We start from the raw sequence: 25675 nt of genomic DNA, 5'->3' as shown, positions 1-25675 counted from the left end.
GATAAGGTGAGTGCTACTGTCATCCCCATTTTATAGAGGGGAAAACTGAGGCACAGAGAGAAGTAACAGTTTGTAAGTAGTGGTGTCAGGAGTCAAATGAGGGTGATTCAGTGAGTCCAGGCTACTCTTCCCAGAGTTTGTCAGTAAGGAGAGAAGGATCATGTAGGCAACACTGTCAGCTTTTGCTCAGGGCTTCCCCAGTCTGGTGCCAGCAGGCATGCTCTCGACCATTACTCTCTACTGCCTTTGCACATGCAGCATTAGCCTTGCAGTTCCTGCAGGAGGCTCAAAATCAACCAAAAATGCTCTGCATACAGTATCGTCAAATTGTTCATCACTTGAACTGCAAGATCTCCACATCACATATGGGTCACAGGTAAATGGAACTTTAGGACTGGGAAAGGAGGAGGTGAACTAAAAGCAAGCAGTCCCAGGGGTCCACGTGGATCTTACACGGCAGAGGCTGGAGAGCAGTGGACCAGGCTGCATCTCTTCCCTTCTTCCTGGCCGACATTTCCTACCTCCTTGGCCATTAGGTGTGGCCGAGTGATCGAGTTCCAGCCAGAGGAACGTGAGCAAGAGTGAAATGTGCCACTTCAGGCCCATCTCCTGAAAAACCTCTTGTGAACAATCCTCTGCGTACTTTCTCCTGCTAGCAAATCCAGCAGAGGCACAAGATGGAAAGGACCCAGGGCTCTGGGTGACTGCGTGAAGGGCCACCACTGATCTTTCGATTTCCACAAGTGAAATACAAACTTCCATTCTTTAACGGTTGAGATTTGGGCTTTATCTATTAGAGCAAGTGTGATGGTTAATTTTATGTGTCGACTTGACCAGGCTAAGGGCTGCCCAGAGAGTTGGTAAAACATTATTTCTGGGTGTGTCTGTGAGGACGTTTGCAGAAGAGATTAGCATTTGAATTGGTAGATTGAGTAAAGATCACCCTCAGCAATGAGAGGAGGCATCATGCAGTCCCTTGAGGGCCTGAACAGAACAAAAAGGCAAAGGAAGACTGAATTTGCTCTTCTTACTTGAGCTGACACATCCCTCTTCTTTTGTCATAAGACATGAGCATTCCTGGTTTCTAGGCCTTCGGACTGGGACCAGGACTAATACCATTAGCTCCCCTGGTTCTCAGGCCTTTGGACTTGGACTTAATTACCACCAGCTTTCCTGTCTTCTTGGCCTCCATAATCCTGTGAGCTAATTCCCATAATAAATCTACTGTTACAGGTGCGTCTGTGTGTATATATATCTTATTGAGTCTGCTTCTCTGTAGAACCCTAATACAGCAAGTAATTAATTTGTTACCTTAATTAATACAAGTCACACCTGATCTTGCAATAGCCACCTCTTAGAATTCTTCTGCTGTTGGAAAAATGCAGGACTCAGACCAGAAAACATCAAAGAAGCCCAGACATAGGACCTGAGCCAGGCTCAGGAGAACACACTGTACATTTAACGGGTGTACAAATCCACACAGCACAGCAATCATGTTACACAAACCCAAAGCACCCCCAGGACTCACCTGCCCACAGAGAGGACAGTAACTTCTCCTTGGCGCCTTGAGCGGCCCTCTTTGGCCTTGTTGGTGGGTTTTATGAAGTGCCACCGCTTGTGCCTACATCGATGACACACGTCCCGCTCGACAGCGCCACCCACTGTGTGCAGATGGTGGCCGCAGATGTGCTTCCCTGGGGTGCCACCTGGCGACAAGGGCCCGGGGCTCACAGGCGGGCTCCCAGGAGTGCTAGGGGACCCTGGGCTAAGGTGGGAAAAAAAAAAAAAAGGAAAAGGTCGAACTGGTTATTAAAAGAAATACCAGCTAAGGCATTCTCTCCCCCTGCAATATAAGAAGCAGGTTTCAATCAAAAGAAAAAAAATGCCTCTTCCAGTTATACAAATGGGCTTTGTGAACTGATCTCAGGCAGCAGGTACTCAGCTCTTATGACTATACAATGACAGTTCGTTTTAAACAGTAACAATGTGATTTATCACTTCTAGCATGGAATTAACTGGCCGGAAATAAACCACTGCTTCTAATGATGATGCACTGTGTGTCTTTCAAGTATTAGGTCTCTTTCCAAATGGTTGATCTCCCTTTTCATGCAATCTAATTTCAAGTAAACTAATTTCTCACACATACCCAAGTTCCTCCCAGATCTCCAAGCAAAGAGATGCCCGGAATATATGTGCCCTGGAGGAGAGAAAAACTTAAATTCCAATCAAATTGGAATGACTTAAGATAGAATATTTGATCCGATCTGACCTTTGTGTCAACGGAAGAAAGCTTTTAGGTCAAGACATCAAAAGTGATGCTCAAGACAGATGTTGATCATAGTAATAATAAAAATAGCTAACACTTAGCAGTCTACGCACTTGATATATATTAATTCCATTGATCTTTACAAAACCTTGAGGTAGGTATTATTAGTTTTCTCATTTTAAAAACAAGGACACTGAGCCTCAGAGCAGTTAAGTAACTTACCCAAGGTCACACAGCTAGTAAGTGACAGCTGAGATCCAAATCTAGAAAGACTAAATCTAGAAACCATGATCTTAACCATCATGCTACAGTGCTTCAGAAACAGGGGAGATCACTCTGATAACCTGGAAGAAACCCAGCCCTACCATCCAAAATATAAAAAGCAGAAGTATATAGGTCAGATGCTGGCTGCTTTCAAAAGGCACGTGTCAAGGCCACTAGGAAAGGAGGAAATAAGACAGGACAGGGCCAGCCCAACCAGGAATCAGGCCTCTGACCTGGTGTAGGTGGGGTGGGCAGGGCAGCACATAACAGCAGAGCCTGACTCCTGAGACTGGGCTGAGAGCCCCAAAGGCATATAGAAGTCTCATGACAGCATAAGCCAGCCTTTATGCTGCTGATAACCAGCCCACTCGCCCACTTCAAAAGTAGACAAAAAAGTGCCTGATTGAAGAGATAGTCTCAAACACCACAGAGACCCAAAAGTTTCCTGGTGTTCGTTAGGAATGCTCTCTAGCTTGTTAAAATAAAAACACACAACCACAGCTTTCTGAGGTAAAACAATGTTCACACCACATATTAGGAGGTTGAATTTGAAAGTTTAACAACATTCATTCAACAAACATTTATCTAGTACACGCTGTGCACAAAACCCAATGACAGGGACCACAGGATGCCCTAAGATAACTGAGGCAAAGATTCGATGAGGTGACATGGTCCTAACACAAGGAGTCTGTGGTCAGGGCTGGAGTGTGGTGGAAACCACAGCTCGTACGTCTCTATAAACTACACCACCAGAGCTCCTTTCACTGGCCTTCCGGCACTAAGTCACCTCGCTGAAATGCAGATCTAATGTGGCCAGTTTGACAAACATGTATGAAATAGCTAAGATGCGCTGGGTGTACCACCCACAGAGTAAGCAGGAAAAGGTCCAAACTCCTTGCTATGTCACTCAAATCCCACTTGTCTTCCTGGCCCTTCTTGCTTCTCTCCATAGCATGTACTCGGGCCACCCTGGACCGAACCTTACTGGAGGCATCCCACACTTTCACTCTCCCGGGCCTTTTGTCCTGGACTTTCTCTGCCTACAAGCAGCCCCTGCTTCTTGTCTCCACTCCCCACTAGACTTCGTCCTCCATGGCAAGGATCTGTGAAGGTCCGGCTCCAGCATCATGCCCAGCACACAGCAGGCACTCAATAAATGCTCCATGAAGCATGAAAAATTACATAGAAATACAGTTAACCTGTAATTAATTAGGAAGGACTATGATACTCAACCACCGTAACCTAAAACTGGTAATACAAAAACAGAACTTAGCAGGTACCCCCAAACCAGCCTGGTTTTTTGTTTAATCATCATTGTTCATAGAGGTCTTTCGATGCCCGAGGTATTCGGTATTCCTCATAATATTCCAATTAAGTTGGTACAGTGGTTATCTCCAGTTTATAGATGATGGAGCTTGAGCTCAGGGTGGTCGGTTAACTTGCCCGAGAAGAGGGGATCCAGAAGTGGTGGAGGTAAGACTCACCCAGGTCCCCAGTTCCAGGGCTACTCCTTCCTCTCATCCTTGTTCTCTAACGCAGCTGTTCTCAACCAGGGGCGACTTCGCCCCCAGGGTACATTGACAATGTGTGGAGGCGTTCGTTCTGGGATGTCACACAGCAGGAGAAAGGGACAATGGCATCCAGTAAGTGGAGGCCAGGAATGCTGTTAAATGTCCTACAATGCACAGGACAGTTCCTCACAGCAAAGAATTCCCTGGCCCAAATGTCAATAGTGCCAAAGTACAGAAACCTGCTCTAGTGGATGACTGAAAACGAAAGCCCCATAAAATCAGGGGAAAAGCACTCACCTTTCAGGATCACCCAGGTTGTTATCTGCTACCATTGCCTTTAAAACATCAGCATTTGCTAAGGAAAAAAAAAGAGGTCAAGAATTAAAATGGGGGACTTCCCTGGTTGCGCAGTGCTTAAGAATCCGCCTGCCAATGCAGGGGACACGGGTTCGAGCCCTGGTCCGGGAAGATCCCACATGCCGCGGAGCAACTAAGCCCATGCGCCACAACTACTGAGCCTGTGCTCTAGAGCCCGCGAGCCACAACTACTGAAGTCCACGCACCTAGAGCCCGTGCTCTGCAATAAGAGAAGCCACCTCAATGAGAAGCCCGTGCACCGCAACAAAGAGTAGCCCCTGCTCACCGCAAGTAGAGAAAGCCCGCTTGCAGCAACGAAGACCCAACACGGCCAAAAACTAATTAATTAATTAATTAATTAATTAAAAGAACTAAAATGGAATCAATCAGATGAGTGATCATAGAATTATCATATCAGAAAAACTGTTGGAAAAACACCTAATTGAGTTCCTTCAGTTCACAAATGAGGCCCTGGGGCCCTGGAGAAGGGAGGGTCTTTCCCAAGAAAAACCCAGATGTGGCACCTCCTGCCAATACTTTTCACCACGCAGGAATTTAGTGAGAGTGACAGAGAATCTATGCAAAGGAAAGCAGATCTACTACAGAGCTTTGTTTCCTACACGTCATTAGCCATATAACATAGAAGACATTTCTTCCTCCCCTTCTCTAACCAAAAGGAAACTGAATTTAACTCACTTTGCTAAATATGTCATAAAATGTATGTTTCAAGAGACCTGTATTTTAGTAACTTATACATGGTCAACGAATTAGCCCTAAATTCTGGATACCCATGTAGTATCAAGTCTATCCCACATAGAATCAGGGATGAGAAAGGGTTAATTTTCTAGGTGGGCCATTCGGACCATACAAGACCTTAACTCTAGCCAGATAGCTTTAAATTTCAAATGTTGGTCACACCCATCAGTTAAATTAGACTTCTAATGTTAACTTTTTTTAAAAAAATCCAAATTTGTAGGGGGGTGCCCAGGCTGTCAACTAAAGCAAATTGAATCTAAGCTTCTTGGGTGCCTACCCCACCGCCATGCACAGACACACGTGTTCTTTTTGTCTTTTGTAGGGTGACAAGTCTTAAGGATAAAAGACTGAAGTGAATGGTCAAGTTTCTCTTGGGTATTTCCTGGCAAGGCCAAATGTTACACCCGTTGCCATTGATTTTTAAAGCAGTGTCCTCAGGACTAACCACAACAAATTCCCCAGAGACAATGAAACAATTAAAAAATCACCATTTATCATGTGAGCTAACACCAACATTTATCATCTCAAATGACATCCGAGAGGAGGAAAATTAACTCTAGTTTCGACACTGCTGCTTTTAAGTGCTAATAGCTAAGGATGTATCCAGTGTTTCAACTTTTTTTCCTTATTGCGCCACCCAGAAGCCTTCTTTTTGACATTTGTTTCCTAATCACCCTCCCATGAAACTATAATACTGCAGATATACATGTTTAGGTACTATATGCATATCTGTGTTTTACATATAAAATAGTAAGGGGGTTTTGCCCCCTACAATCTAATTTTCTCCCCTTCACAACCCTTGCAAATGTATGGGGCTTCTGAAGAAATATTGATGGAGCACACCATCCTTTTCAAAAAGAAATATTTTCTTTGCCTTTCATGACTATCTGTGAAGATGCACAAATGCATTTCCAAACACAAGTTTTGATCTAAATAAGACTCTTATCATTACAAAAGAAGTGCTGAAATGGATCAGCGGTATCTTCTCCCACATGACAAAAAAGGCACATTACCCTCTGTAAGACAAATTTAAGTACAATCTAATCATTTCCCCTTTAACTAATACTAAGAATTCAGAACAATAATTTTCTTTCAGATAAAGAGTTCAGGGAATACACAATAATTTGCCAGTTGAGATTTATAGTCTGCCATCATTTACTAAACTTCAAAACTATAAACAGAAAAGAGGGGAAAATAACAACAACAAAAAAGGTATGAAAACAAAGATAACACTAATAGCATTCACTTATAAGAATGAGCTTTTCAAAAACAACAGTTTAAATAGTCACCTGAGAAAATTAATTAATCAAAATGATGACCTCTGTTAGAAACATCAGGTGATAAAATGCTCCCAGAGAGATTATGAAAATATATTAAAATCATTACTAAAACTTGTTTTTATAGGCTTGTGTTGTTTCTCATGTATTCATGTATTCCTGTATCTTGCCCTTATTTCTTAGAAACAATAGTAAACAACCCCTTTGTTTGCTATGAGTGATGCTTTAAGAGTAGACTCAAGTTTTGATCATTCATACCCTTTGAGGGTGGGTGTGTGGGACCCACACATACACACACACATATGCCCTTGTCTCTAGCCTATCCTGCAGTCTATACCAGGGAGTAAATCTCAGTAAACTAACCCTTGGGAACACTTTTGGTTTCCTGTGATGAGAAAACTCTTAACAGAACACCACCATTAGCACATAAACACATGCTTTAATTTGGCTGTAAAACAGCAATAATCCAATTAAGTTCTAATGAATATATTTCTCCTCCTTGTGATTACTCATAACTCCAAGAGGCTGCAAAAGATGGTTTCCCCTACAGTTGTCAACATTCTGTCCGACTATACTTCCCTTCATGGGCATCCAAAGGATGAGAGGAGTCAATTATAGGACAAGCAAAGCCTGTCAAGAACAGGGGAAATTTTCCAGTGGGCAGTAATTTCCAGAAACTGCTTCCTCTCTTCTTTCCTGAATTTCTGCCTGATAATATGCATAGACCAGTCAAAATCAGACAACAAAAATGCCTTGTCTTCTCTCCTACCATTACTCTTTTCAAAGTTTTCCCTTACATTCAAGGCAAGATCCTGGTATGTGTCAGTCACTGGCTAAAAGCTTTACAGACCCTATCATGTTTGATTCTCCCCAAGAGCGGGCAGAATTATCATCCCCATTTTAAGGACAGACACTGAGGCCTAAAGACTGTAACTGACTGGCCAGAGTCCCACAGCTAGAAACAGAGCTAGAAACAGACCTAGATACAAACCCTGGTCTATTTGACTCTGGGGTGGGTGCTTTTCACCCCGACCTACCCCGACCTACTCCTTCAATGTCTAAGTCTCTATCTAAATGATGAGTAGTTTAAGAGTTCACAGGATGTCTGCATAATCATTACAGCAAGTTTCAGAGATCTACTCAGTAATGATGGTAGTTTATGAAGGAATCCTTTTTGCCACCACACAAATTGAGCCCCAAGGTAAGAATTTCACCAAGGGATCCCTCTCTCTGCCTAGTGTGAATAACCATAACCAGGGCGCTTGGAGAGTAATCACAATACTCTGAATTGTTGCTATTTTCAGACAGTGTCAGGGCCTGGCAGAGAAGCTCAGCTACGGAGTTGCAGGTACTTTCCAAACTTCCATACAGTGGCCACCCAAATGCTCTTCAATTCAGCTCTATTTAGAAAGGATTAGGAATTAGGGGGAAAATAATCAGTCTGCAGGTCAGCCAATAAATTCATCCTTCAAGAGATATTTATCTAAACAAAACTTGATTTGCAACATTCAAGACATGATAGGTTTAAACCATAAACAAGAATGTCCCCATGAGTACAGGTGAAATATTACCCCATTAGCCAAATTAAAAATGCAAAGCAGAAGACGAGTCATATATCATGACTGCAAATGTTTTAAAATGTAAATATAGGCAAAGAAAACGTAAATAAACATGGGAAAATGGTAATGGTTTGTACTCAGTTTTATTCCTTTTTTCTTCAATGTTTAAAGAAAAATTATGTTATAGTGTGCTGATAATTTTTTTAAAAATAACCTCAACAGGTTGTTAAATTAACCTCAACAGGGAAGTCTTAATTGATGTTAAGTTCAGAGTCTGTTAATGACAAAGAAAAGAAAAATACATTTTGTTCTATAGAGAATTGTCTCAAAGGCAAACTAAAAAAGCTAGGTTATCAACTGGTAAGAGACCCAAGTATGTATCTAATACCCCAGCTGCGGTTTTGGCACAGGCTGGAAGCTAGAGAGGGCCACGGCTGGAAAAGGGGTGTCCAGTGAGGTCAGATGTCTCCTGGTGGCCAAGGAGAACCAAGGGCACACAAAGGATCAGAGCCCCCAGCCTTCCTCACAGGTCACTGGAGAAATCACAGGCAGACAGATGAAGGCCCTGACAGGGAAGAGGGTAAAGAATAAGAAAGACAGAAGGGAAAGAACTGGGGAGCAGAGAAGAAAGAATGAAATCAGTGCCTTGGTATTATTCCAACATATCTACTGGTAATCAAGGCAGCAGAAACCAAAAGGCTACTTTCTGAAAGGAAAAGGACATAATTAAAAAAGAAAAGAACAGCCCTATAGTCTATGAGTGTGGAAGGTGAGGAAATTACATAGTCTGCTTGCTCCAGGGACCCAAAGGCTTCTCGTCTGCTGTAATTAGGAGAAGGGGCCCACTGCTGGCACCATCCTGCCACATGCTGGCTGTGTGACCTTGGGTAACTTTCTTACCCTCTGGGCCTCTGTTTCTTCATCTGCAAAATGGGGTGATAACAGGATCTACCTCATAAGGTAGTTTGGAGAATTTAATGAGTTAATGTTTAGGAGTTCTATAAAACACCCCAGCTGTATACGGTGTCTCTTTGAAAGGAGGAAGTTTATCATCCATCTTTCCTGCTACCAGGAAAGAGGCAGTGACAGCATGTGGGTAAGTATGACGTCATATGCTAGAGTTCAAATCTCAGCTCTGCTACTTGCAGCAGGGTGACACTGGCAAGTTAGTTAAGTGCTGTGGGCCTCAGTTTCTCAACTGTAAATTGGGAACGAAGTATCTGAATCACAGGGTTCCCAGAAAGCCCCTAGAACGAGCCTGGCACATAGCAAGCACTCAGTGTCTACTATGAAGTTATACACGAGAACTTCAGCCCCCGGCAAAGTTTTCACAGCTGACTTATTTCAGCCAGTTCACCTGTCAGTAACCCCCTCATGCAGCACTCACTAACTCAGCAACCGCTCCAGCTCTCAGAAGCCCAGGTCCCAAAGGCCTCCAAGCTCCCCAAAGCCCTGAAGGCAGTTTCCAACGCACAAGGCACAGGAGCAACCTTACCCTGTGCACTTTTGTCATGGCTTCAGCTTCTATTCCAAGAACGCATTTGTGTATTTCTTATGCAAATTAAAATCCACTTTTTTTATGTAAAAGAAATATGAACCACTGAGTCCTCAAGAATAGCATCACCACATACTGTTCCCGGAGGGAAGGTCTTTAGAAAACAGACATCAAATCCAAGTGATTGCTGTCTTGTTATTTTAAACACCATATTATTAAGTTTGGCTATCTGGTTTTCCATCCTATACAGACTGAAAGCTACAAAGTAGAAGAGAGGCGAGGCAATGTTGTATAGATGAAAGAGACCCAGGTAGGGCCAGGCTGCTCCTTAACCGTGTGACCAACCACTTGGAGTCTTCCTTTCTTCATCTGTAAAATGGGTATAATAATATCAACTCCAGAGGAATATCTTGAGGATTAGATCATGCACACAATGCACCTAGATCTATGCCAAATACGTAAAGTTGACGCTGTGAAGAACAATGAAAACTATGCTGAATCAGGTGAAATTGCTGCTTCTCTAAGTCAGAAAAACTGACCAGCAGCCCCGAAAGGGCAGGTGCTCCAGCTGATAGTGAGGATGTGGGGGCAGAGGATCCCCGGGGAGCGGCTGGGGATGGAAGAGCAGGTATTTACTGAGCAGCGCGGAGGTATTTCTACTTTTGGACAAATGGCTCAGGTGCAGCAGCGCATGCTGCATGTGTCGGCACTGACCAGGGCGCAGACAGAGCCCAAGGAAAACATTTTCTTTTAAATTCTCATGAGAATTCAAAGTATGGGGATCTGTGGATACCGGATATGTCGACTGAAGAAAATGCACGACCTAAAAGTTGAGAGGTTATGTTTTATTCGGTGGACAGATCTGAGGACCTAAGGCCGGGCCACAGCGTCTCAGACAGCTCTGAGGGAGTGCTCTGGAGAGGCGACCCCAGGATATACAGGGGGTTTTTGCAACAAAGACCAGGTAGTGGGAACATCAAAAGATGACTATTAATTAAAGAAAACCAGACATCTCTGAGTTAAGGAATGCAGCTCTTTTCTATGTATGGGAAGATGCAAGAGTCTGGGTTCACTGAAGTCATTCCTTTGATATGCACCTCAGCTCTCTGGGGCCAGTATCCTGTGCACCCTGAGTCTCCTCAGGGTGCACCGCTGGGGCGGCTGTAACGTGATGGCTTGACGGCTGCACCATCCTTTGTTTACTGACATGACAGGTGCCATTTTTAGTTCACAGGTATATGGGTAGGAGTGCCACACACCTCACAAGTCACTCGGGGCGTGGACCCTTATGGAGACAATCACCTTCAGAACAATGACCCTGATTTATCTAATCAAGATTAAACTAATCCTGATTAGTTTAGGAAGATGGGGGTTTAGAATACATTTCAGAAGGGAAAAAAGTGCTTAAAGCCATAAAGGTTAGATATTTTTAAAGTTTTAACACTTAAGAATAGATCGCAGAGTGGGCAAATCCATGGAGACAGAAAGCAGAGGAGGGGTTGCCAGAGGATGGAGGGAAAGGGGATGGAGAATGGGGAGTGACTGCTTAGTGGGTACAGAGTTTGGGATGATGAAAAAGTTCTGGAACTAGATAGTGGTGATGGTTGTACATTATTGTGAACGTACTTAAGGCCAACGAATTGTCCATTTTAAAATGGGTATAACGGTACATTTTATGTTATGTGTATTTTACCACACTATTTTTAAAAGCACGAAAAAAGGAATCGATAATATTCGAGTGCTTATTATACAAGCACTTTATGTGCAATATGTCACAACAATGCTATGCGGTAAATATCATTTCAGAGGAGGAAAGCGAGGCTCCGTGATGTAATATGACTTTCCCCAAATCGAGGCGAGGCCAGGATTAAAAGGTAAGCCTCCGGGGCTGACTCTACAACGACTGACTCTTAGAAAACACTTCTGTGAAACTCTCCTGGTCGGATAATGCTGGAAGCTGAGCTATTTGTGAGCTTAGGTAAAAGGTGTCAATAACTTCAGAAACATTGACAGGACAATCCATACAAATCACGACTCTTTGAAGCAGGTTTTTAATAAAACATATGAACACTGAATTGTTCTGGACACTAAAACAACCATACCTTCGTTTTTCATGATGTAGTGGACAATTTGCCCAACGGTGTCACTATTTTCATTTACACTGTCGTTCAACTCTGAAAGAGAAAGGGGAGGGGAGGACAGGTTACAATTGGTCACTTGCATCAGGTCAACGAGACGTGCAGTCTTAGAGCCCAAGACCTCTCTGAACAGTCTCCAGAAAGTTCAGCTGATCACCCATGGTGCTAAGAGCTCTGCTTTCTTCCTTCAACCCCAAGCTGCCTGACTGAAAGCACACAGTGACTTCCCCGGCATAAGAGGCATAAAAAGCATCAGAGTTGTGCATTGATCTCAAGTCCAAACACACATTCAGTTTCCAAGACAACAATTCCATGTATCTATATCAGTCCTTACAACTATTATTTCTCTCTCATCGTTTTGTTAAACCCTTAAGGGAAATGGAAAGAAAAAAGACAGTTAAAAGAAAAACTTCTTGGATTTTATTTTAATTGCAGATGTACTATATAAATTTAGAAAAGTAATTCATTTCTTAAATTGGGTAATTGTTCGTCTGTGTTTTTACAAGACTCTTCTTTTAAATGTACTTCCAAATGATCTAAATGTTGGTCGCAGTTAATTGCCTACCAATTCAGTTTACTTTGAGAGACTCTGCACATGGGATAGTCTTTGAAAAGAAAAAAATCAAATCTCCACTCTGAAACTGATCCTTATAATTTGCTTCCATAACACAAGAAGGAAGAGGGAGGGTTGACCTAGCTCACAAAGAATGAATCAAGGTATGCGGTGTCCTACCCGTGTATCTGGAAAATGGTCTTCTCCATCCAAGCTACTTCCTCTCGTGAATACGCATGTTTGGTTGCACAGTACACATGCTAATGGCTAAGCCAACCTACAGAGCATCTACGAAGGAGGAGGCGGAGGCCCCGCCTTCTGTTGACAAACACTCAGCCTTGGTTTGCTCATAAGCTCACATATGACTCATCCTGCGACCGTGCTCTCTCTCTGGCTCAAAGGTCAGTGGGGGTGGGAAAAACCAACAGGCCAGCAAGCAAGCTGGCAAGGAATGAAGAAGCTTCCGCACTCTGCCCTTGGGGCCGGCTTGAAGGCTGACCTACTCCAAACGTCACCTTGCTGCAAAAACTGTCCTTTGAGAGGCTGAAAGGGATAAGGAGAGTTACCTACTACTCCCCAAGGCCCTAAAGGGTGGTTGGAAAGTACATCTGTGGAGAAAACAGGACTTCATCTCTCAGCGTTTTCCAAACACAATCCAGCAACTCCATGTTAAGAGGAAAAGCTGAGACACTCTGAAGTCAATACGAAGGCACCAGCTCTTGCCATATTTTCACTGCAATGTTCACACAACCATTTACTTAATAAACATAGACTCTAACCTCGTGGATTTAAGATAGAACTCCCCCAGCAAAAGTAACAGCACAAAAATGGTGAGACGTATTCAGTTTTCCCATCGTTCTTATTGGAATCTAATTCAATAATAGTAAGGGTTAATATTTACTGAGTGGCCATTTGTGACAAACACCAAATATATATTCTCTATAAATTTCACAATAATCTTACAAGGTGGAGATTACTGTTCTCACTTAAATTAAAATTTTAATTAAATTAGTATTAAATTAATGAAATTAAATTTAAGTTAAATTATACATAGCAGCATATATAACATGTATAACTTGCCCGAGGCCACAAGGCAAATAAGAGTAAATGATTTAATAGGTGTTTAATAAATGAAAGCAAGGTTTATAACTCTAGGTGTGCTTCCTGTGAAATCTACAGTGACACTACACCACACCATCTGCCTTTAAGATGGATCATTTTGTAAAAGTGTTGGCAAAGATGCGGAGAAAAGGGAACACTTCTGCACAGCTGCTGGGAGTGTAAACTGGTGCAGCCACTGTGGAAAACAATACGGAGGTTCCTCAAAAAATTAAAAATAGAACTACCAGATGATCCAGTCATTCCATTCCCAAAGGAAATGAAAACAGGATCTCGAAGATTTATATGCACTCCCATGTTTATTGCAGAATTATTCACAATAGCCAAGATATGGAAACAACCTAACTGCCCATCAAGAAATGAGTGGATAAAGAAGATGTGAGATATATATATATATAATGGAATAGTATTCAGCCATGAGAAAGGAGGACATCCTACCATTTTTGACAACACAGATGGACTTTAAGCACATTATGTTTAGTGAAATAAATCACACACAGAAAAAGACAAGTACTGTATGTTATCACTTGTATGTGGAAACTAAAAAAGCCAAAGTTGTAAAAATAGAGAGTGGTTACCAGGGCATAAGGGATGGGGAGAGAGTGAAATGGAGCAGGGCCCTGTGGTCTATACGCCCACGTCCTCTGCTTGCCTTTTGCCTGTGGAAAAACTTTAGCCAAAGAATAAGTTTAATCAGAGAAGTGAGAAAATGCAGAAGCAGAGAAAAGCAGTCAAACAGGACCAGACAATAATAGTTTAGTCACTAAGCAAAGTCAAGCTAAAGCAAGGACCTCTAGTTCCTCCTCAAGGGCTATAGATAATATTCTGAGCCACATCCTGCGAGCTGTCTTATAGATACTGAAACCGCCACCAGGTGGAAGAAGTTAACTACATGATGACCAGACTGTAGCCATGACATAACCTGCCACAATTCTGAGAATTGGCCTCAAGGAAATGGGAAAAAACTGACCCTGGAAGTGAAGATTAACTGCACTTAAAACAATCAAGATGGGCTTCCCTGGTGGCGCAGTCGTTAAGAATCCGCCTGCCAATGCAGGGGACATGGGTTCGAGCCCTGGTCCGGGAAGATCCCACATGCCACGGAGCAACTAAGCCCGTGCGCCACAACTACTGAGCCTGCGCTCTAGAGCCCGCAAGCCACAACTACTGAAGCCCGTGCGCCTAGAGCCCATGCTCTTCAACAAGAGAAGCCCGCACACCACAAAAAAGAGTAGCACCCGCTCAACGCAACTAGAGAAAGCCCGCGTGCAGCAACGAAGACCCAAGGAAGCCAGAAATAAATAAATAAAATAAATAAATTTATAAAAAACAGAACAAAACAAAAAAACAATCAAGATGACGCTGGTCAGACCACCACATGACCAATTTCAAGATGACTGTCAGAGCTGCCTGTGCTGTTTCTGCATGTAGCCCCTCCCTCCGTCTATAAAATCTCTTTTGCCCCCGATTGTCGGGGGCGGGGGGTAGTCAGCCTTTGGACAGGAGTCCATTCACCCTCCCCCCCGCCCCACCCCGGTTGCCAGCGTCCAGAATAAACCACCAACATTGTCTCTTTATTGGCTTTTGAGCAGCGAGCAGCCAAACACCACCTTCAGTTACAATAGGGCAGGTGTTGCTTAAGGGTACAAACTTAGAACAAATAGTAAATAAGCCCTAGAGATTGAATGCGCAGTATAGTGAATATAGGCAACAATATTGTATTATAATCACCAAACCTGCTAAGAGACTAGAACTTAATGATTCCCACCACTAAAAAGAAATGACAATTATGTACTGTGATAGAGGTGCTAAATATCGCTACAATGGCAATCATATTACAATATACAAATGTATCCGATTAACGTGTTGTACGCTTTAAATTTACATAATGTCAATATATAAAAAAAGATGGATCATTTGCCTTATAGAGGTGGAAAATATACATTACTGGTTTCTGATTTAAAAATCGTCTGCACTCACATTCCCATAAAAAGAATCCAGGTTATTTACCTATCTTTTCAACCTTTTCTTCTTCCACGTCTTGCTCGGCTTCCGTTGTACAACGATAGCCTTTCTTCTTAAGCAGGTGGCAGATGAGGACGCCGAAGAGACCCATGATGAAGAACACCGGGACAAGCGCGTACGCGATGTATTCTGGGTGTCCATTTCCATTGTTCGTGGGCGAGGGCGTCGTCTCAGTTCTGGAGTGTAACGGGCGGCTGCCATCATTGTCTGAGGAAGAAACATGCCCAGCTGCATCAGACGTCTACTGGGGACAAGGAAAACCTGACAGCCTTGGGAAATGTTCCTGTTAAATGCGAGTCTGCTTCCGAAACCACGGGCCACGCAGAGACTGGCAGGTCTGGCAGGACAGGCACACAGGCTTGTGCTGAAACAGTCTCGAGTTCCCATCCTGTCCCTGCTACTCAGAACCTGGGTCCCACCCTGGGTAATTTTTTTTAATCCTCTCCAAACCAGCCTCTGCTTCTTCATCTAAAAGAGTACCTACACAGCGTGGAGTGAATGTACAGAGTTTCAGTGAAGGGTCCACACAGAGCAAACACACCGTCACTAGGTGGTATCACAGCAGAGTACTTAGTGGTTAAGAGCACAGACTCAGGAGACGTGGGGTCACATCCTGGCTCTACCGCTTAGCAGCTGTGTGACGCTGGACAATGACTTAATCTCCATGCCTTGGTTTCTTGTAAAATAGGCACACTAATAGTAGCTACCCACCCTTCTAGGCTTGTTATGAAGATGAAATAAATTAATCCATGTAAAACATCCAGAACCATTTCTATAACACAGTAAATGCTCAGCTTGGCTCAACTACATGCCAGGCACCATTCTAGGCATCTGGGACATACCACTGAGCAAAACAAAGATCCCTGTCCTCATGGAGTGTATGTCCCAGAAAGATTTAGTAAACTGACAGATCTAGTGTATGAAAAAAGAGAGAAAAATCCACGACGGCATCAAGTTTTGGCCCAGGGGTACAAACATAAAAATGGAAGCACGTGCATTTGTTTATTTGTTTACTAACCCAAATTAGCATTTATGGCATGCCCATTATGTGAAAAGCACCAGCTGGGAGCTGGAGAGAGAGTGGAAAATAACACAGCATGACCAACGCCATCTTGGAGCTTGTAGGGTAGTATCGGAAACAGGCACTAAACAAGTGAACACCTGGGCAGGCATGAGAGATTGGGAGAAAGGCCGAGGAAGGTGTGCATGGGGCACTAAAAGAAACAGTAATAGTGGGGACCTATTTTATGACTTCAAAAATGGGGCAGCTGGGAAGGGGGCATCTTTGGGTGAGAAGGAGACATTTGCTTTTGGACAAGTCAAAATGCCACATGGACTTACACCAGAGGCAGCCGGATATCTGGGCCCAAGAGCGTGCTACGTAGGCTCCCAAGAGGTTCCCATATATGGGGAACTGAGTCACATCTATGAAGGAGTGAGAGGGAAAAACAGTGAGCCCGGCTCGTACAATCATAAGATACGGCCAGTTAAGATAACGGAGAAAGAGCCGACTGTGTGGAAAATCAACAAAGTACCAGTTCACACACATAAAATGAGAAGGGAGTTATCAAACAAAGGAGAAGGGACTTCCCTGGTGGCACAGTGGATAAGACTCCACGATTCCAATGCAGGGGGCCCAGGTTCGATCCCTGGTCAGGGAACTAGATCCCACATGCAAGCCACAACTAAGGAGCCTGCCTGCTGCAACTAAGACCCAGCACAACCCAATAAATAAATAAATATTTTAAAAAAACAAAAACAAAGGAGAGGGTCAGGTAGGATGTGGACTAAAGAAAAATGTGGGATTTCACTGAAGTCTCATTATTTGGGATACTCAGATTCTGAAGTAATAAAATGAGCTTTTCTACATCACGGAGATTCACACATATTGCTTGAGAAACCCAGAAACTGAAAAGCTAGATGCATTTAACTATAAACTCTCTCAAGAGTATTTTGATGAAAAAAAAAAAACCAGAAAAAACCCCTGTGTTGTAATGATTACATGGGGACAAAGACTAGGTGTGAAGTGACCACATTTCTTTACTGCAGCAAATAGTATCAAACAGAGGCCACAGGACAAAAGGCTCTCTCTCTTTCACATGGAACTATCCATTATCTTTGAACATGAAAGGAAATTGCTGGTTTCTCAGGTTTGTAAAAGGTGGCATTCATTATTTTATCATGCAACCTCTAGAATTTGGCATAATCTATATATTTTTTCTGATTTCTCTTCCAAGAATCAATATAATTAATAAATGAATGAATAAATAAATAAGAGTATACACACACACACACATACACACACACACACACACACACAACTTCCCTAAACATATGCAAATATATCATCTAAATTAGGGTTTAACCTCAAGACTTACTTTCAGTAAAAACCAGAAATATTCAACTCCTTTTATAATTCTGTGTTATTTATTAATTCGTTTTTAAAAACACATGTGCCATGCAACAGGAATAGGTAAAGCAGGCAACATGCTAAGACTGAAAGAGTTTTACTCAGAATCGTGGTCTGTTTCAATCTGGAGGTGATAATAAATTCTCTTTGGGAAGCAGTAGAAACAGAGATGAAAGCAGAGAGACTCCAAATTGGAGCCAAACAACTCCTCCTGAATCAGATGGTTGAGAATGTGTGTTCATCATTAATTTGACATCTAGCAAACCCTTGCAAATACTATGTATTTACAGTTTGTGATTTACAAACATATAGCAGTCGTTTAATCTCATAATTATTGCACCATGGACAAAACTGAAGAAGATATGAATCTAAATTAGTGAAACATGAATTACAGAGATGCACTGTAGTTAAAAAAAGGTCAGACTGCCTGGCATAAATAACAGCTTGGCCACTTACTAGGCATGTCACCTTGGGCAAGTTTTTTAACTGCTAGGTGCTCAGTTTCCTCATCTGTAAAACAGAATCAAAATGATTGTACCTTTCTATGATGACTTTAAAACATGTCCCCAAATTCTTTGGCACTGCCCCCATGGAGAGGTGAGGTCTGTATCTCCTCCCCTTGAAGATATATTCTGTGCTTTGCCTGACCCATAGAATATGTTGGAAGTGATATTTTGTCAGTTTCTAAGTCCCAGGCCTTAAGAAACTGACAGCTTCCACTTCCTGTCTCTTGGGACACTTGCTTTTGGAAGCCAGCCACCATGCTGTGAGGAAACCCAAGCTGCCCCAAGAAGAAAAACCACTAATAGTCATCAACACGACAACTATGTAATTGAGATACCTTAGAAGTAGACTCTCTAACCTCAGTTGATCCTGCATGGAGCAAAGATGAGCCATTTCTGATGAACCCTGCCCACATTGTAGATTCACAGGCAAAATAAATGATTGTTATTGTTTTAAGCCACTAAGTTTTGTGGTAATTTTTTATATAGCAATAGTAACTGGAAGACTACTTCCTAAAGTCATTGTGAGGATTAAATACATTAATATGTAAAACACTTAAAAGGGTATGTAGGAAAAGATAAGCACTATAAAAGTGTTTAGTCATCACCTTGATAGAACTGCACTATTCAATATGGTAACCACTAACCACAAATAGCTATTTAAATTTAAATCAATTAAAAATAAATAAAATTTAAAATTCAGTTCCTCAGTTGGACTAACCGCTTTTCAAGCGCTCAATAGTCACATGTGGCTAATTGCTTCCATATTGGACAGGTCAGATGAAGCACATTTCCATCATCGCCAAAATTTATATTGTACAACCCTGTTATAGACTATAAAGAATCACTGAAGAGCAAAATGTTGACCAGAGACTCTACTGTGATCTACCTTAACAAGTTAATTAAGAATAACTTTTAAATCACAAAGTAACTACTCACAATTAACGCCTAAGATATTTGTTAACTTAGGTAGGCTTAGCTTTCCTTCAATTTACTCTAATAATTTGCTTAGAGATACTGTGTCCACCTTTTTTCTTTATCCCCTGCTGACTCGTACCTGAATTCTGAAAAAAATATTTATTTGAGTCCAAATTAATAGCAAAGGTTGTCATAGCATTATTTATAAAAGTCAAAAAACAGCAACGACCTGCATATTTGACAATGGGATAATAATAAAATATCTAAGTCAATCATTATCTATCCATTTGGTGAAATAACACACACCATTTAAAACTATTTATGAAGATTTTGTGAAGATATGGGAACACACGTGATTTAGTGTTGAATTTTAAAAAGTTGGATTCAAAATCTTACATACAGTATGCTCCAACTAGTAAAAAAAAAAAAAAAAAAATGCACGAAGGCATAAAATGTACGAGAAATGACCAAAATAATAAGTGATTCTGGGTAACTGAATAATAGGATAATTATTAATTTTATTTTTATGCTTTTCTGTAGTTTTCTAAAATTCTTATGTATGTTATTACTTTTGTACCAAGGCGGTAGACACTTAAAAAAAAAAAAAAGATACAGAGCAGAGGTTGTCAGCCATTTGGGAGCCACAGATCCCTTTGTAAACCTGTTGGATGCTATGGTTCCTATTCCAAAATTGTGCCTCCAAGTTCTACAAGCTCTAGATGCTAGGTTAATATAAAGGCACGTGATTTGATAAGGATGATTCCCAAGTTTCTGCTTGAGTAACATGGTGGACATTGGTGCCATTCATTGAGATGAGAAATACCTGAAAAAAAATCAAGTCTGCATGGTGCTATGGGTTGAATTTTGCCTCACCCCCAATTCATATGTTGAAGTCCTAACCCTAAGTACCTCAGAATGTGACTATATTAGGACATAGGGTCTTTACAAAGGTAATCAAGTTAAAATGAAGTCATTAGGGTGGGCCCTAATCCCATATGGCTGCTGTCCTTTAAAAAAAGGGAAATTTGGAGGCAGACAAGCACAAAGTAAAAGCACCATGTGAAGATAAAGGCAGAGATCAGGATGACGCTTTATAGAAGCCAAGGAACATCAAAGATTGCCAGCGAACCATCAGAATCTAGAAGAGAAGCACTGAACAGATTCTTTCTCACAGCCCTCAGGAGAAGAAACCCTGCTGACCCTGATCTTGGACTTCTAGCCTACAGAACAGTGAGACAATAAATTTCTCCTTTTTAAGTCACCCAGTTTGTGGTACTTTGTTTCAAGGGCCCTAGCTAATATACTTGCTTGGAGAAGACAATAGCACATGTTCAGTTTTGAACATGTAGTGATAAAGGTAAGCACGGAGACATCCAGATGGAAATATCCATTGAGGACCTGAGGAAGAGAAGCCAGGGTTCTACCTTAGAACAGAGAAGAAGTTTCCAGAAGGAATCAGCAGTCAACTAGGTCAGATGCTTCAAGAGAGAGGAGCTAAAATAGGATGGAAACATAAAATGGTACATCCACTATGGAAAACAGTATAGAGCTTCCTCAAAAAACTAAAAATAGAACTACCAAATGATGCAGTAATTCCATTTCTGGGTATCTATCCAAAGGATTGAAATCACGATCTTGAAGAGATAGCTGCACTCCCATGTTCTCCGCAGCATTATTTACGATAGCCAAGACATGGGAACAACCTAAATGTTCGCTGATGGTTGAGCGGATAAAGAAATGTGACATATACATATAATCAAATCCCATTCAGCTTTAAAAAAGGAGGAAATCCTGCCATAAAGGACAACCAAGATGGACCTGGAAGACATTATGCCAGGTGAAATAAGCCAGTCACAGAAAGACAAATACTACATGATTCCACTTACATGAGGCATCTAAAATAGTCAAATTCGTAGAAAGAGAGTAGAATGGTGGTTGCCAGGAGCCAGCTTTGGTGGCGGGGGGGGGGGCGGGGGGGGGTGGGGGGGAGGGGTAGTTGCTATTCAACGGAGATAAAGTTTCAGTTATGCAAGATGAATAAGTTCCAGATATTTGCTGTACAGCATTGTGCCCTCGGTTAACAATACCGTATTGTGCACTTAAAAATTTGTTAAGAGGGTAATTCTCATGTTAAGTGTTCTTATCACAATTTTAAAAAAAATAAAGAAAAGAGAGAAACACCCTAAGAAGAATCTTTAGAAAGAGAATTCAGAAAAACTCAGACAAATTGGGCCACTAGAAAGAGAATTCAGAAAAACTCAGACAAATTGGGCCACATAGAAGTTCCAAAGAACACACGGAAAGCCTTTAGTTGCTGAATCAGGAAGTAACTTGGAATTTTTTTAACTTTTGCCTTGTTGTACTTTGCTCCCTTTCTGTTTCCCCATAGTTTCTTGCAGTAACTTAAAATCCTAAAATAATCTTTAAAATCCTAAAATACACACATACATCATACATAAAATGAAAAAATAAATAAAATAAAATAGGAAGGAAAAAACGGTTGGCAGGAGATCTTTGTGGCCTTGGAGGGACCAAGAAGATGAGGCTTCATAGACCAGAAGGTGAGGCTAGATTCCCTGGGTTGAGGAGCAGAAACAGGTCAGTTTGCTCTTTCTAGAAGCCCACTATGGGCATTAAGAGTAAGGGAGTTCACTTTCAGCATGAAGGGAAGAAATTTTTATTTGGAGTTTTGAATTTTTTTAAAGTGGCTGAAACCAAAGTGTTTATTTACATGCAGAAGACAAGGAGCAAAAAGGAGACGGATTAAAAACTTGAATAGGAAAAAAGATACTTCGTCCTGAGGCAGGGTGTCCATGAGTTAGTTCTTTACGGTGGATGGAGGGGAGGGGAGCGAACAGATGCCTGAATATGAGAGATGGCATCTCTTGAAAACTAGAGGGGCCAGGGCAGAAGAGGGGCTTACGGAGACAGCGAGGCTTAGTGGAGAGACAGAAGGAATGTGAGAGGCCAGTGAAAGGACTGCAAAGCCATTCGGGGCACAGCTGAGATGTGCACCCCAAACCTGTAACTGGGCTAACTCATGCAGGGTGGGCCACCCGAGCAGGAAAGAGAATAAGAGACCCAAGGGAATCAGACACCAGGGATCAGGGTCAGAATGGAAAGTAGGCTGAACCAGAGGCAGGAAGGGGATGGCTTCAGGTGGGAGGGTTCCAGAAGTGATGGAAGTCTGGCTCAGACTAATTTGTTATTCCTCTGTAACTACTAACAATAAGCACCACTCCATTTATGGAGCATTTGCAATCCAGCACTAAGCCAAGCACTGAATCTTCACAATAAACTTATGACATAGTTACTGGTATTCTCCCCACGTCACAGATGTGGAAAGGAAGCACAGAAAGGTCAAGCAGCCTTCCCAAGGTCACAGAGCTGCTACGCGTCAGTGGCTGGATTCAAACCAGGCAGTCTGGATCCTGCCTGCTTGGACGCTGCTTCCTCTTACCTGACCTGAGGTCATCATTTACCAACTCTTCTGTTAAAATGCTAAATGCTGGTTTGCTCTCATATTTCACAACTTAGATTAAAGGCTCCCCACATCGCAAAACTATAGATTCCAATTAGCACAGCTGGAAGTAGGATGTTTTGAAAATGCCCACCACCAGACCTCAGAGCAGCTTACCCGATGAACAACTGCAAAACTCTATTTGTCCCCCGTCTCTGACCTCCCTTCCAACTCCCAAATCACAGCCCACCTTATGCAGACCACAACCTCGGGTCCCTCAGCCTCTTCAAAACAAGCCCATCACCCCATCTCCAGTATCCTCTGCACACAGCAAGAGCCATAGAAACAGAGAGTTCTCAGCTCTTACTGATAAAAGTGATTCCCCTCCACATTACAAGTAAAACAGGTCCAGCAAAAGCCAGCGGTTATCAAAATCCTTAGCGTTTTTCTTAGACCCAGCCAGGTTTGGTTAATTCACCGTATTTTGAAGACCCACTATGTACTGTGCTTTGCCAAGATCCTATTGACAAAGTCACAAAGAAGATGTTATATAAAAAACATTAAGACGGCAAGAAACTGATGAAGAGTTATGAGGAATGGCTCGAAGTCAACCCAAAAAATCAAAAGCAGTTTTCTAGCTTGGTTTCCAAGTAATACTTATATTTCTAACTGACCCCAATGGTCAGAGGAGCTGAGAAGAAATGGCGCAGAAATGGCATTCCTCAAACCCAGTGGGCATAGCTCGAGGGTTGCTAAAATACACATAATGGGGATGACGGTAATAACCTGAGACTCCAGATAAGGAGGCCCTTGTGACTTCTCCCAAGCAGCTTTGTTCCAACCAGGGCCAAGAGCATTTTGATGGTTCTGATAGCAATTCTTCCTCTCCTATCAGGAAAGGGTGTACATTCTCAGAAGCTAGGGTTTCCCAGCAGTGACCCAACAACTCTGTGATGGGAAAAGGACTTGGCTGGTAAGTAGATAACCCACTAAACTTGGCTAGAACCTTGCATTTAAACACACAGATACACATCCTATATTTTTTCAGCAAACATTCAAATCACGGTACCCCAAAGTAGTCTATTTTTGATTTAGGTTACTGACTAAGATGGCTAGATATGCATTTTTCTAAAGGGGTTTTTCTTCCTCCTGCTTTGTCCCCAGCTACCTCTGTGATACTGAACAAGTTCCTTCACCCCTCTGCACCTTGGTTTGCTCAGCTGAAACATTATGTGCTGGACTTCCCTGGTGGCGCAGTGGAAAAGATTCTGTGCTCCCAATGCAGGGGGCCTGGGTTTGATCCCTGGTCAGGAAACTAGATCCCTCATTTATGCTGCAACTAAGAGTTTGCATGCCACAGCTACAGAGCCCTCGAGCCACAATTAACACCCAGCGCAACCAAATAAATAAATAAATATTTAAAAAAAAAAGAAAATTATTAACCATTTAAAAAAAAATTATGTGCTAGAACCAACGTCTTTCCTGGTTCTCAAAGTTCCATACTCCGCAACCTTTTCCAGCCCCATCCACATTCACTCTGGGTTGATGCTACTGGAGAGGAAAACACAAGCCCACCCTCCCGTGTCCACAAGGCAAAACCCAAAAAACTCTGAAACAAAAAGTTTTATACCTCATTTCATAGCAAAACCAAATCTGACAAATTCATTGGTAGCAAAACCTGTTCTGATCTGATATGAGGCTATTTACAACCTCTATTCCACTGAGTCTGCTGCATAATCATTAATATATTTGATTAGACCTCTCGAGGGGGACTTACATATTTAGAGTTTAGGCCATGGGCCCCAAGGGTTTCTGACGGTCACAACCCTATGAAGTGGGTACTATTATTTTAGAGAGAGAAGCTGGAGGTTAGGGAGGGTATGTCACTTGCCCAGGGTCACATGGTTGAAAACCGGTAAGAGCCCGGAGGAAAACCCAGGCAGATCCTGTTTCAGGATAGAGCCTCTCAATCCTACTCTGGCAGAGCTAAGATCTACTAGCTCCTGAAAAACAACCCCCTTTATTAAGCTAATTGTTTAAACACGGTTTAAATCAATTATGTACACTAATGAAAGGGGAGAATGCAAAGCAAACTCCACAAAACAAAATCATCCCCAAACTGTTTCTGGTTTTAGCTGTGGGGGTAACCGAAACCATAGAGCTTTTAAGATATTCCCCCAGCGCCAGTGATTGAGACACAGCATTTGCCCAAATTTTAAAAACTTAAAATGTATGAAGAGAACAAAGGAGCTTATATGGAAACTGGAAAACAATGGAAGTCAGTATATAAATAAGTGCTAAACTTTGTAGTGGAACTTCAGGCAGCTGCCAACTTCCAAATGACTCCCAGATAAGCAGCTGCAATGGTCCCACCCTCCCCAACTCCGCAGCTGTGACTAGGCAGGGCGGGACATCCAGACAGGACCCACCTGCCCAGAGTCTACTCACCCACGATACAAAGTCCCTCCCAAAGCATACAGCTACTCAGTTACCTCTATCTTGTCAAATTCCTTGAAGTGCTCCGCTGACACTGGAAAACTCTTGATACTGGACAGCAAAACCCACTAGGGGAACAGATGGAGGCCCAGAAAGCTTCCCCAGCAAAACATGCATAAATCAGCAATGTCCGGCTATGAACCCCTGATTTACAGATGCATTTGGCTAAGAGGTCCCTGTACCCTGGGGCTGGGGGTCTGGCCAAAATGGAGAGCTCAGGGCAGCAGGAGCCCCCCAGGATCCGGAGACAGGCATTAAGCGTGGGAGAGGAAAACAGGGAGGGACGAGTACACAAAGATTTCAAAGTTCCTTCCCTCCCCCAGTACTTGGCTAAATGTGGCTTCAAATAGATTTTGTTAGAAACTAATAGGACAAAATGCGGTTAGTAAACCTTGACTGGAGCCTGATTCCAAATTCTAAACAATAATAAAAATTTTAAAACAGCAATAAAGGATATTTTGAGGTCAACAGGAAAATGGCATAGACAGTAGTACAAATTCATTGTTTATTTTTTTAGCTATGATCATGGTATTGCAGTTATGCTGAAGGAAGTCCTTAATCCTATAAG

General features: G+C 42.3%; 1 protein-coding gene across 2 annotated transcripts in view; it reads right to left on the bottom strand.

Moving 5' to 3' along the window:
• The window catches only part of RELL1 (RELT like 1), a 61375-nt gene that overhangs the window by 15810 nt on the left and 19890 nt on the right, over positions 1–25675 (bottom strand). For both annotated transcript variants that reach the window (XR_005019983.1, XM_036853017.1), the window contains exons 2-5: positions 15306–15527; positions 11588–11659; positions 4339–4396; positions 1529–1765 (exon numbers count right to left, since the gene is read on the bottom strand). Coding sequence is in view for 1 of the 2 variants with exons in the window: in XM_036853017.1 (XP_036708912.1) it covers positions 1529–1765; positions 4339–4396; positions 11588–11659; positions 15306–15527 (589 nt within the window). In the remaining variant the exon portion in view is untranslated. The remainder of the gene's footprint in view (positions 1–1528; positions 1766–4338; positions 4397–11587; positions 11660–15305; positions 15528–25675) is intronic.

The sequence above is a fragment of the Balaenoptera musculus genome, chromosome 5 (assembly GCF_009873245.2).
Source record: "Balaenoptera musculus isolate JJ_BM4_2016_0621 chromosome 5, mBalMus1.pri.v3, whole genome shotgun sequence".
NCBI classification, from domain to species: domain Eukaryota; kingdom Metazoa; phylum Chordata; class Mammalia; order Artiodactyla; family Balaenopteridae; genus Balaenoptera; species Balaenoptera musculus.
The sequence above is the reverse complement of the archived record's forward strand: the minus strand, read 5'-3'. Positions and strand labels throughout refer to the sequence as shown.